Source organism: Silene latifolia, chromosome 5, assembly GCF_048544455.1.
Source record: "Silene latifolia isolate original U9 population chromosome 5, ASM4854445v1, whole genome shotgun sequence".
In the NCBI taxonomy this organism is placed as follows: Eukaryota; Viridiplantae; Streptophyta; class Magnoliopsida; order Caryophyllales; family Caryophyllaceae; genus Silene; species Silene latifolia.
Genome location: NC_133530.1, coordinates 45,494,603 through 45,507,825, shown reverse-complemented (window position 1 = coordinate 45,507,825; position 13,223 = coordinate 45,494,603). Strand labels below are relative to the sequence as shown.

At 36.1% G+C, this 13,223-nt stretch overlaps 1 protein-coding gene across 3 annotated transcripts; it reads right to left on the bottom strand.

Annotated features, from left to right (window-relative positions):
• Positions 1 to 472: 472 nt before the first annotated feature.
• Positions 473 to 12,091, bottom strand: LOC141657362 (uncharacterized). Of its 3 annotated transcripts, XM_074464563.1 has the most exons (4): positions 11,914 to 12,091; positions 4,287 to 6,253; positions 4,164 to 4,176; positions 473 to 905 (listed from the first exon to the last, which is right to left on the bottom strand). In XM_074464563.1, the coding sequence occupies exon 2, from the start codon at positions 6,148 to 6,150 to the stop codon at positions 4,381 to 4,383; it is 1,770 nt and encodes a 589-aa protein (XP_074320664.1). In that variant the 5' UTR covers positions 6,151 to 6,253; positions 11,914 to 12,091; the 3' UTR covers positions 473 to 905; positions 4,164 to 4,176; positions 4,287 to 4,380. The 3 variants fall into 3 exon arrangements, with proteins under 3 accessions (XP_074320664.1, XP_074320663.1, XP_074320665.1); XM_074464562.1 differs by lacking the exon at positions 4,164 to 4,176; XM_074464564.1 differs by lacking the exon at positions 4,164 to 4,176 and having other exon boundaries at positions 11,957 to 12,091.
• Positions 12,092 to 13,223: the final 1,132 nt, after the last annotated feature.

The following is a 13,223-nucleotide window of genomic DNA, read 5'->3' as shown; positions in this document are numbered from 1 at the left end:
ACTCTTAGCTTTCACTTTATTAACAAACCGTGTTTGTGGGATCGACACTAGGATCCCGACTCACACACCCGAGACCGATTACGAGTGCCTAGTGCTTGACAAACACTAGTGCCTAACGCTCTCGCTTTCATTCTTGTCGAGTGTTGCCGAGACCCGAGTATCGTGCTAGTGAGCGATCCTTCACTAGTTCGAAGATCCTTGTCGCTTGCATCTTGCCTTGAGACGGGCAAGGGTGCGCGCCACGATCCGGCAAAAGTACCGGACCGTGACAATTTGCAACCCCACTAATTTAGGATAAACGCAGGTGCAATCAAGCATTACAACTATTCAGTAGCTCAGCATTTACGTGCCCAGTTTCTTGATGCGAAAGTTGACATTACGGTTATAGAGATGTTATGTATGTCTTAACGGAAGTGTGCCACCATTTCCAAACAATCAAATGTCCTATCACAAGGTATACAAATTCAAAACGTGCAAATATAGATCCCGGGATATATTATGAGACATACCAGGTTTACCAATGTCAAAATCGTGTTCCCTGTGAAATTAACTTTTCAAGCCTCCCAACATTTTAGATGAGGTCACATTTGGGGGAAAAAAACTAAAAAACGTAAGATAATTTTTGAAAAATTACATACCAGCAAAATTTGAAAAAGGGACCCCCTTTTTTTCAAACAAAACTTCAAATTAAGTTCTGGCGATCCAATAGCTAGCAAAACTGCCAAACTAAGACAGTTATGTTTGATTGGCTTGAACTCGCATTTGAATGAGATGTACAGAACCAACAAAGGTCGCTTTTCTGTCTGAAAGTTCCCCAGATTTCGGTACCTCTGAGGAACGTCGCATGCTACCGCAAGAAACAATTTGTGCAGCCTAGCCAGCTTACTACAACCTGTCATATCATCCTACATACAAGACATAGCAATTGGCCTTAATACTCATTCACTGAGGAAAAAAACAAGTACATAAACCATGACTATCGTACAATAATTTACTTTCCAGTCTTCTCCACCATTCAATGTGTGACCAAAAATAAACAAATAACCTAAACTTCTCAGCAGTTACAAGTACTGATGTAATGTTAATCACTAAATTTAAGAAGAGAAAGATGATACCACCAAAATATTACACTTGCAATTGAATCTACATAAAAACAAGATTGATAAAACTGTTTCCTGGACACCTATAATCAAAAGCAAAACGGTATGACTAACTACTATATGAAAAGAAAAGCGTTTAAGAGGCATTTTGATTTAGTTCATTATATCTAGTGGCCAAAATAATAATTTATCCTTTGACTTAATCAGAAAGATTGACAACAAATTAAAATAGAGTTTGTAACTGTGTGTGAATAAACAATTACATCGACAATGTTAACTATTCAATTGAACAATAAGGGGGAGTTTGGTTCGTATAAGGAAAAGGGAAAGGGAATCCGAAAGGGAATGAAGAGCAAAGTAAATGAAAGGAAACGGATTCGCTTGGATGAAGTTGCTTGTTTGGTTCGCAATTTAATACTTACAAGAATGACAACCCACCATTCCTCCAGTACCTACCATTAAAATCCAACCACCACCATTAAAACACCACCCTCATCATGAAAACACACAACTACGACCTCCATCGGCGGGCGCTGCCACTACCACCAGCACCCGCACACTTTTGCCGATGAGCCACCACTGGCACTGTCCCACCCTCGGTAGTCCCTCCTTCCCGACCATCTTATTCAAACCCTAGAACAACCAAAAAAATCATGATGCCACCCGAAAAACCCCATCCCCTCCCCTGAAATCCCTTCCCCCACCCCGCAAAGCAGCGGATCCGGTGTTTTTGCGGGGCAAGGAGAATGAGCACGTCACCGACAAAGTTGAAAGGACCACCGGCGCCGGCGGTGGGGATAGTGTTGGTAAGATAGGGTGGTGCTGCCGGTGGTAGTGGCACATGCTAGTAGTGTTTAATTGTGTATGGTAGGACTCAAGTGGGTAAGGATGAGGTGGGGAAAGGGGATCCATACCCTTGGGGGGTGGGGAAATGGAATTAAAGGGATTTGGGGATTGACAGAGAATGAAGGGAAAGGGAATGGGAAAGATGACAAAACAAACAACAAAGGGCATGGGGGGTTGGGATTCCCTTTCCCTTTCCTGAACACCCCGAACCAAACGCCCCCTAAGGTTCTTGCCTACATCTAAAGCATGTATATATTGGAATCACAAGTGTCTCCAGTTGCTTCCACAAAAAAACATCCTATTACTATCCCTACTAACTCTCACTCTCACTACCCAAATAAAAGCATTGGATGGTAAATATTATTCCCTCATCTATTGATCTATATACTACCTAAAAATCTGAAAACAATAGTCTTTTAAAGTCATCATTTGCCATAAAAGCATTGGATGGTAAATATTACTCCCTCCATTCCATTTATATTGTTCCACTTTCTATTTTGGGGGGATTTAAAGAAAGCTAATAAAATGGGAAGGGACAATTATTTTGTGATAAACTTTGGGGAAAAGGAGACAATAAAAATTTATTAGGATGGAGGGAGTATTAGTATTGATATTACACACACGTAATAATATACTCCTCCTATCTCAACTTTATCTTCTTGATTGTGTTTACACAAACCCAATATTTATCGTAAAATAATGACAAGTAGAAGTGGTAAAGATAACAAAGAAGATAAATTAAAACTCAAAAAGGAAACTGTAAAAATTGGGACAGCTCTAAAAAGAAAGGGAAGAGATTATAGTGGGATGGAGAGAGCATCATAGAAATATTAAATTTGATAGTAAATAAGTATAAATATCCAATATTTAATACACTAAAAAAAAAAAAAAAGAATTCAGTACTCGAACAAATTATTTGATGTACATCAGATGGAAATACCCAATATATTCACTCCAAAAAAAAAAAAAAAAAAAAAGAATTCAGCATTCTAACTTGCGGAGTATTATTTAATGTACAGCAGACGGATATGGCAAATTCAATTTTAGTATTCCTCGAATTTTCACATGAGAACATCATTGTTTTTCCACCCTTTAATCTTATTTGTTTCATAATTTTTGTATTTAAACTTCTAAATTAGTTCAATCTACTATGATAAGATCTTGATGAGTACTTTGATTTGACTACCATATCAAATATTTTTACACGAAAAAAAAAAAAAGATTCGAAAAATCAAGTAATTATACAAATATCCATAAATTTAATAGATGAAGAGTAATGGAGAATAAAACACAATCACAATAGAAAACTCATAACACACACTCGTAACTCATGAACAACGTTCGATAGAGCCCTTATTAAATGACACACTGAAATGCTCTTCCAGACCATTATATAGATATCTAAATCATAAATGTTTAGGTAAGCATTAAAAAGGTATTCTAATAATTATTTTGAAATGAAGATTACTAAAATTTCATCAATATTTTTAAGACAAAAAAACTCTATGTTAGGGATAAAAAAAACATTAGCTATCATCTCGCAAATAGGCATAAGGTGTTTGTGTTTTCAAAAAAATAATCCTCAATCATTATTAGTATATTTATTTACTTTTAAAATAAGAACACGAATCGTCGTTGACACTCTTCGTGCATCATGTAATATTAGGATATGGAGTTGTGTTTTCAAAAAGAAAAACTACCTCGATCATTATTAGTATTAAAAACAAGAATAGGAATCATGGACACTGTCCATGCAACAAACCTAGCCTACACTATTATTTAATGTTGCTTCGACTCTTCTGTCATGGAGCCATATACCCATGTCCGACCAACAAGGCCACACTTAAGATATGGGTATTGAGATTACATGATTAAATTAGAGGAAGGAAAGGGTGTATGAAGCATTTAGTATGACTTTTGACAAGTTTAAGCCTTATCTCTTAAACATCTCTGCATTAAAATTAGAAATTTTATATATTTAATTTTTTTTTGTTTTGATAGCATGTCCTCTTCCTCATATCCTTGTTTTAGACAAGGTTCCCAACTATACCAAGTCTTAGAATTTGTCTTGAAGAGTCCAAATCTTGGACATGTACCCATATCCAACACCCATACCAGCGAGTAACTGTAACATAGCTATTATATTACCTACGTTAGTATAATCATACATTAAAAAGTTTGTAGTGAGAGGATATAAAATCATGGAAGAGAAAGAACCTGTAAACAGCACCTGCCCGGGTCAAAATCCAAAGAGATGTAAGCATTGCAAGCAGCAAGATTATCATCTGACTTAAAATAATCAAAACATTTATATGATTAGGCAAAATGAATCACTAGTACCTTGTATAAAGCGTCGTGTCCAACTTCAATAAAAGACAAGGCTCAAAGAAGGGAACCAGAGAAGTTCATAACATGAAGTTGTAGGGGCCCGAGATCATTTCAACTCAAAAAGTGCATTGAGAACCTTCCGGTCAATTAGCTTTGATAACAATTGTTCAGCCTCTTCAGCCATACCAGCAGAGGCTATCCCTTTAATTAAATTGGCATAAATGGTAGCATTTGGTTTGATCTGATTCGAGATCATAGTTTCCAGAACTTGTATTGCAATATCCACTTTCTTCCTTTTACATAACTCCTTGATCGTGATTCTATAAGCAGAGTCTCTTATCTTAAGGTTTCTTCTGCCCATCTCTTTTAAAACCTCAACAGCCTTATCAACTTCATCTGCTCGACAAAAGCCCCAAAGCAAAGAATGATGAGTAATATCATCAGGAATAGTCCCCTTATCGATCATCTGACTATATAGCTGCATCGCTTTGTCCACGAATCCTTTTTTCGCCAAACCATCAATAACAATATTATACGTAATTAGACCAGGTGGGCATTTGCTATCAACTAAAAGCATAATAATGTGAAAAGCCTCATTTACCATTCCTTCCTTAGAGATGGCAGCTAATAAGGTATTGTAAGAGATTATGTCCGGAGTAACTTCACTCTTAACCATTACATCAAGAAAATCTATAGCACGATCCAAGAGCCCACACTTGCACAACCCATTGATCAAAATGTTGTAAGTAACAAGAGTTGGTGTCCGAGAAGTTTCATTCATGACAGACAAGATTTCATCAACTCCCTTCCAATGACCATGACCACAAAGAGCGTGAAGAATAGTGTTGTAAGTGATGACATTAGGCTCATATCCATGTGATATCAAACTATTAATAACTAAAGAGGTGTTTACAAAATTACCTTCTTTACAAGTAGAATTCACCAGCAAGTTGTAGGTCACAAGGTCTGGATAACAACCTTCAATTACCAAATCGTCCAAAACATCAAGGGCCCTAACTAACCCGCAATGCTTAAAAATCAACTCCAGAAGAATGGTAGACGTCACAAGATAAGGAGGGGAACCCTTTCTTAGTTGCTTCTTCCAGAACTCAATAGCCTGATCAAACTCACCCCTATCAAAGTAGCATCTGATAATTGTGTTGTAAGTTATGACATCTGGAGGGCAACCACTTGAGCCCATATCCTCCAAGAGAATTATCGCAGTGCTTAGCTGCCCATTCTTGCATAATCCACTAATCAGCATATTGTGTGTAATAACATCAGGAACACCGCCCGACATGACCATAATTCTAAGAACGTTTCTGGCTTTCTCAACATGATCATGGTTAATGAGCCCACGAATCAAATTTATGCAAGAAGGGAAATGAGGAATTTGGTTTCGACGAGCCATGAGCTCAACCAACTTCAATGCTTCAAATATCTTTCCGAAGCTACATAACCTTTCAAGGATATAGTTGTTCTTCAGCTCATCATTTTCTACATAGGGTCCATCTGATAATGAAGTTGACCTGTTCAAACTAATTTGCCCTGTTTTTTTCTTGACGCCAGATGTACATCTTTGTGAGCTCACATTCAACCCACAATCACCAATCTCATCGAAAGCATCAACATAGACACTACCATGTAGAGAATTACATCTAAACCAAAAATCATAATTCTTTAACCTAAATGTATTCAATCTTAAACAATCTTGAAATTTGGGACTGCCGTTGAACAAAGAAGCCGAACAAGACGTGAGCATTCTCTCACATGCAAAATTTACAGAACTAGCATCGGTTGCCTTTCGATTACAACATGGATCTGTACCGTGCAATCGAGGTGCTCCAACTATACTGTTACCAGCCACAATAGCCATACTTCCAATGCTCCAACTATAGGGTGTCTCTCTTTACCACATTAAGACATGTAATTAGTTAATTGCACCATTGGCAGTTAAAAACCGCGATCTCCAAGTGTACCTGAGAAGTCGTGAAAATTAGTCAAATATAACCAAGAAGCACATAAAAGAAAAATGCATGTTTTTTTAATGCTCCCTGCTTTTCTTTGATTTCTTCTGCTTTTCATTTCAAGTGGCTCATCTCAAGGTTTAACTCTCAGCCGACAGTCTCATACCTTCCGAAATGTATAACCATGTAAATTAAAAAAAAATTAGAAAAAAAAAAAAGAAAGAAGGAAAAAGAGCGGCATGAGACGACCGATTTATACCCTGTATCGTATCCCAATGTAGTTGGGAGTGGGTGGGGGCGATTTATGACGGAGTAGTTGTGGTTTTCGACTATATTTTAAGGGGGTGGATGGTGGTGGTTCCACGGCAAGAATGAGGGTGTCGGTGGTAGAGCGGTGTGAGTGGGGGTATCGGTGATGCTGGTAGTGGGCTAGGTTCGGGTTGGTGGGGTGGGGGGAGTTGGGTGTGTTATGGTGTTGGTGGATGAGTGGATGTTTAGAGTTAAGGTGAGTCATGTGAGGGCAGGAAGGTAATTGAGCCATACTTTTACCCATTTCTTTATTTCTTATACTTGGAGCCCAAAGTAAAAGGAACAAAACCCACGGAGAATATAAGAGGGAAGGTTTTTTTGGTCAGAAGACACTTAACATTTAGGTCATCTGTAAAAAAAGGTAACTAAAGTTTTATTTTTTTTGCCCAAAAATACTTTTTAACATTTACATTTTTTGTCAAAATCACCAACTCATGTTTTCCGTCAAAAAAAAGCCAAGATTCTGAAAACATGATTTTTTGCTTTGTTCATATCTTACAAAGATAACCTCATAATAATCTCTAATTATGAATCACATCCTACCCAAATCTTAAGCCCCGCTCCATCATCTACGATCCTCTTCCATCTCCCCATCCTCCTTAAGTAGTGCCAAATAAACAACCACCATGACAACAACCATACTATACCCAAACGTTCGCACCACCGAGCCACTCTTTACCACCTTGACCAACATCTAATTCACACCATCGAGACACCCTATATTTAACATCGTCAATCACCACGACAACCCAAATTCAAACCCCTTACACCACCAACAAGTTCACCACCACACATATTCACCCAACCACCCAACCACCTTTAAATGAGCACTACTAAGTAATCTTTAGCTATCATGTTTCACCTCCACTGAATCCTCTAATGAGAAAGGGCAAGAAGAGACAATTAAAGTTGATAAATTAGGTTAAGGTGCAAGGCGATAGACGCGTGCAAAGGTAGGGGGTCGAATGGGCTAAGACGGGAAAAGTGAGGTGGAGATTTAATAAAGCATTTGGGTGATTAGGGCCGTCGATTGGGTGGTGTGGGAGTAGTGCAGAGAGTGAAGATGACATGGGCGGGAAAGAAGATGCATGGTGGTTGGGTGAGGAACGAAGGTGAAGACATGGATGGAGTGTGGGAGGAGAGGAGGAGAGACAAGGTTGCTGAATTGAGAGAACAGACCGTGTAAAAGGTGTAATGGTGATTGAGAGTAGTGGACAACAGATTGATTAGGTTATACATTGTTCTCCGTCAAGTCAAGACGAAATCTTGACTTTTTTGACGGAAAACGTTAGTTGGTGCCTTATGACAAAAAAAATGTAACTTTTAGGTGCTTTGGACAAAAAATTTAACTTTAGGTACCAGTTTTGCAGATGGCTTAAATGTTAGGTGCTTTCTGACAAAAAACCCTAAGAAAGAGTATAACATTAGTCAACTTAATTATTCTAAATCGATTTATTGATAACTGTATATGAAATACGAAGTAGACAATGAATGATAATATATCTACTAAAGGTTTTAAAATAAATATCACCGCGATAACCGCGATGGTAGAGTGGAAGACGACTCTGTGACACTATTACTACGATCGCGATTTTGAACCCCAAACCACCTACTTTTTGCTATCTTTACTTTTGTATAGTTCATTATTTTACTCAAGTAAGGTGCCATTTTGGAAGTTGAAGAAACATAAAAAATGAGGGCCACAACTGAAAGTTAAACTCATAAGGCTTAAAAGCTCCCGCTGAAGGGGATATACGGATATACATGTGAACTTTGTCATACTACTTCAGTACTTCCATATTTTCGTACTTTGCATAATTTACCCTTAATAATTTATCCTAAACCATAGAAAAAAAAAACGTAGGATCACAATCTTGGAGACCTTACCACCACCAACCCCTAACAGCAGCTAAACACCTAAGGTCTAGTTATTTTCACAAGTGAAAGCCTGATCTAAATAAACAGTAACCCTGATGGTAGAAAGACGTTTTCCTTGTAATTCCTCCATTGTGCATAGCCTAATAGTATCAAGTTATCATTAGAATACTGCTAAAAAAACTTTAAAAAGGAAGTAAAACTCATAAGGCTCAAAAGCTCCCGCTTAAGGCAATATATGGAGGTTTGTAGGATTGTTTACATTTGATTAAAATACCCTCAAAAAGAATATAAAAGGTAAAAAAAATGATTGAGACAGAAAGAGTACATAAAACTTCTCAAATTGATAAATTACTAAAAGAACACTGGATTAAGTCACATAATAGTGTATACAAGTAAAGCACCAAACGCAAAAAAAAAAAATCCAGCATGACATAGATTAATTTAGGAAAATCCAAATTATCCGGCTTATAAGGACTGATATTTGACAGCAAGATTCTGGCTATAAATCTATAATTACTAGTAACTTAGCTTCAGAATGACTTAATTAATGTACAAGTAAACAAAAATTAGCATGCCATATCTCTAGCATGAAGTAAAGTCATTAAGACTTAGGGCTTGCTTGGGATGGGAGTAATTACTAAGGGAGTAATGGAAGCTAAAACAAGAAGAAATGGGAGGAGATTGGTGCTTTGTGGTGGTTGTGGAGGGTGGAAAGAGGAGGTGAGGGAGGAATTATTACCTCTACAACAACAACAACAACAACATCAGAGCCTTAATCCCAACATGATTTGGGGTCAGCTGACATGAATCATCCTTTTGAACCGTCCATGGGTGAACGCACACCTCAAAATGCGAATAAAAAAAGGGAAGATGAAAAACAAAAAGGACGAACGAAAATGTAATGGAAAGTCAGGTAAACTTAGGGGTTTTAAAATCGAATTCCGTCTTTCTTTTATAAAAACTTAAAATTTAAATCGAGAGAAAAGATTAAAACGATTTTTAAAAACCGAAATAGAGTTAAGGATCCGGAATGAACCAAGTAAAATCTATAAGAAAGTGGTTGGTAAAAAAATGTAATAAAGGAGATAAGAATAAATAATTTAATTTCTTTAAATTAAATAAAAAAAACACTAAATCTGTCAAAAAACATCAAATATTAAAAATCCACATGTATCATTTCCCTCCATTGTGCCCTCTCCGTCACCATACTCTCCTCAAGCCCCAGAACTCTCATATCGTGCTCTATCACTCTCAACCATTACTCCCTTAATGGGGGGACTATTACACTATATTTCCCCATTTTTATCAATTTCTATCTCCAACCCCATCCCTTCCCTCCATTTTTTAGTTCATTTTAGCTCTATTACTCCCTTAATAATTACTCCCATAACAAGCAAGCCCTTAGAGTAAGTCACCAAAGTACGAATGACTATAGACCTCATGTCACTGCATTAGAAATATGAAAATGTGTAACCAAACTGAAATTTACCCTACACCTATGGGCTATGGCATAAAGTTGACAATTTTCTTTTCATCTTTCCCATGATATTTGCTAAAGAAAGAAGCCTGCCTTTTGGACTAAATGATTTAGATAATGAATGGAGCAGAAAAAACCATTCTTTCGGTTCGAAGAATGCTTACTGAAATGAGCAGAGAAATCAGCAAAGGAGCAAGAGAAATATCAACATGACAGCCTCACAACTCCCCTTATCTTATGCATACATTTGTATGTAATGCCACCTCAAAGTCACTCAAGATAGAGACGATGCTCAAAAAATAAGCAAGTTTTTCATTAACCTACTAGATAATAGCCATCACACCACATACCACAATATTTTCCTCTTCTAAAATAGTCTCCCAAAGGCCAAGTCATGACATGTTCCTAAATGCAAGTATAATCCCAAGCGCTCCTTTGACACCCAATAGGCATTCACGCAAACTTGACAATGCAGCATTAGAAGAAGTGGTATCTATAAAGGGTGGTCAATACACGTGAATAGAAGACTAAGAAGCATGTGATTAGCATCAATCTGATCCCTATAAATTTGTCATGATAAAACATGATCTTGCGAAACCCATATTGTATAATCAACCAGAGGAGAAAACAATCATCAGGGTAATCTTGAATTGAAGAGCCATTCTGGATTTGAAATTGAGATATCAAAGCAAGATATACGCTTCACATTAGACAGTAGTAGGGTATTATTATTATTTCTAGCAGTTAGCTTCTAACCTACAAACTGGGAAAAGCAACACGAAAATATGTCTTCTCTGACATTACCAGGTCATGAGGTGTGATATCAAGTACTCAAGGAGTGGCTGGGCTAACTCATGTTGTATGGTTGAGGAATTACCATTTTGAAAGGCAGTATCAAAACACATACCAGTAAATTGACATGTATGCCTTCTGTGGGAAGGATATATTCATTTAAATTGTCATACTACCTCCATATTTTCGTACCTCACGTAGTTAATAAATCATCCAAACCCGCAGGCAAAAAAAAATAGAAAACTAAGAATCACAGTTTTGGAGACCTTACCACCAGCAACCCTCAAACAGCATAGTTCCAGTAATTTTCATACGTGAAAGTCTGGCATAATCCGTAACACTGATGGTATAAGACATTTTCTTATCCTTGTAATTCGTTCATTACACATAGGCCAATAGATACTTGACACTTTATACTACCCCTATCTCTGAATAACGTTCATACGTTTCCTTTATGTGCTTATCACAACAAGATTTGCAATTAAGCACACTTGCATAGGGGGTGTTTGGTAAACAGTAGATTGATGAAATTTCAGCATATTCAGGGCTTTTAGCATGTTTGACTCAACAATCTACTAAATTACGTGTTTGGTAAATGACATATTGAAACAGTTGATTGAGCTCCAATCTACTGTTTTCTAATATGCTGCATATTCACTTTAGTAGATTTTAGAAAATGAATCTAGCTATAATTTACACATGTATACAACAATCTATTAACCTCAACCCGCTAATTACCAAACACTTCTACTAAATCTGCTAATTGTAATATACTAGTCAAACATTCCAATCAAATCTGCCATTTGTAATATACTCGACCAATTTGTTTCTGCTAATTATAATGTGTGAGTACCAAACAAGGCCTAATCTTCATCACTATTTAGAAAAAGAAAATGTCACTCATTTCAATCCTTATTTCCCCTACGTTTTTCTACTTAATTGTTGTGCCAAAACGGATGCAAACATTATTGCGAAAAAGAGGAAGTCAATCATAATAGATGAAGAAGTAACATTGAATTGAGACAGATAAAATCAAGAAGAAGACACATACACCCTCCGTCTCCGTCTCAATCATTTGTATAACTTAAATTACTCAAACTAATAAATTACTAAAAACAGGCAGGATTAAGTCAGAGATATACAAGTAAAGCACCATACATGACACAACTGTATCTTAAAATTGAACTTATAAAAAAAAAGGAAGAGAAGACGTTACACAGTAGAGCTTATTGTAGGAGACGTTACACAGTAGAGCTCACCATTTTCAAGCTTTCACTCTTCAACTATCCAATTTGATTTTCAAGCGCTTCTAGGGTTTCGCGGTCTATTTCCTGGTGGATTGTAGTACTTGGAAGGGGAGCCTACAAGGTTAAAGGTTTTACAATTGACTAAATTTTCTCCATGTTTTTTTTATTTACTAGTTTTAAACCCGTGCAAAAAATGCACGGTGTAATTGTGCTATCATTGGATATAGGAGTATATAAATGTGCGTTATTAAATGTGAATGCGTGACAATGTAAATAAGTCTTTAATTAGAGATTCAATGTACATGTAATTTAATTAACGTTAAAGGTAATATGAAAAGAGTATATGACTTTTACAATAAATCTTTCTTAAGACGGCATTATACGTCTTAAACTTAAAACAGGTTTAATACATATCACTTGTGTATATAAGAATGCATAGGATAAAAAAAAAACATATTTGGCTTATATATATACTCAAGTGGTATTATACTTGACCCGTAAGACGGACAATGTCGTATTAAATGAGAATTTGCGTGACGTTTATACTATCATTTAACGATAAATTAAATTTTAAGGGTGTTTCTGTATAAACACACAAAAATGAATATTGATTAAATATGAATGTTATATATAAATTAATTTTCAAAATATTTGTTTTCAAATTTTAAAATGATAAAAAAATAAAAAAATAAAAAATCCTTATTTGCACCAACTCGTTGCATAAACCCAAGCCCATACACTCAACTTGTTGCATAACTGTATGAAGCTAATTTACCCTCTCCAATTTATTACTCTCCTTATTAAAACCCTAAAGCCTCCAATAAGTCTAATTAATACACTGGAATCTTTCATTTGCATTATGGAGAATGAACCCAAAAAAAAATCGTGTCATTCCACTCATCTCTCATTAAATTTTCTCAACCTTCATTTCATCCTTACCACTACGTCTTCTCTCTAACTTGTCTACCGTCTCAGCGTCTTTACATATTTGGCTTCAAACTTTGTTCTCAAGTATCAAAATTGTTGTTTTTGTAACGAAAAAAATGTGTCCAAGCATGTCAATCTAGTGATTCTTTTGTAAGTAATAGAGCTTTAATTTGTAAGTATGTTTTAAGCATGATTCTTTTTAATTTTGTTGGATGATTTAAAGTATTGTTTACATTAATTTTAGCTTGATCTATCATTTTTATCATTATATTTATGCATTGTTTGATTCGTATTTTTTTTATTCAAGAATTCCTTTTTTTTCTCGAAAAAAGGTTGTTAAATCTAGCTAAAT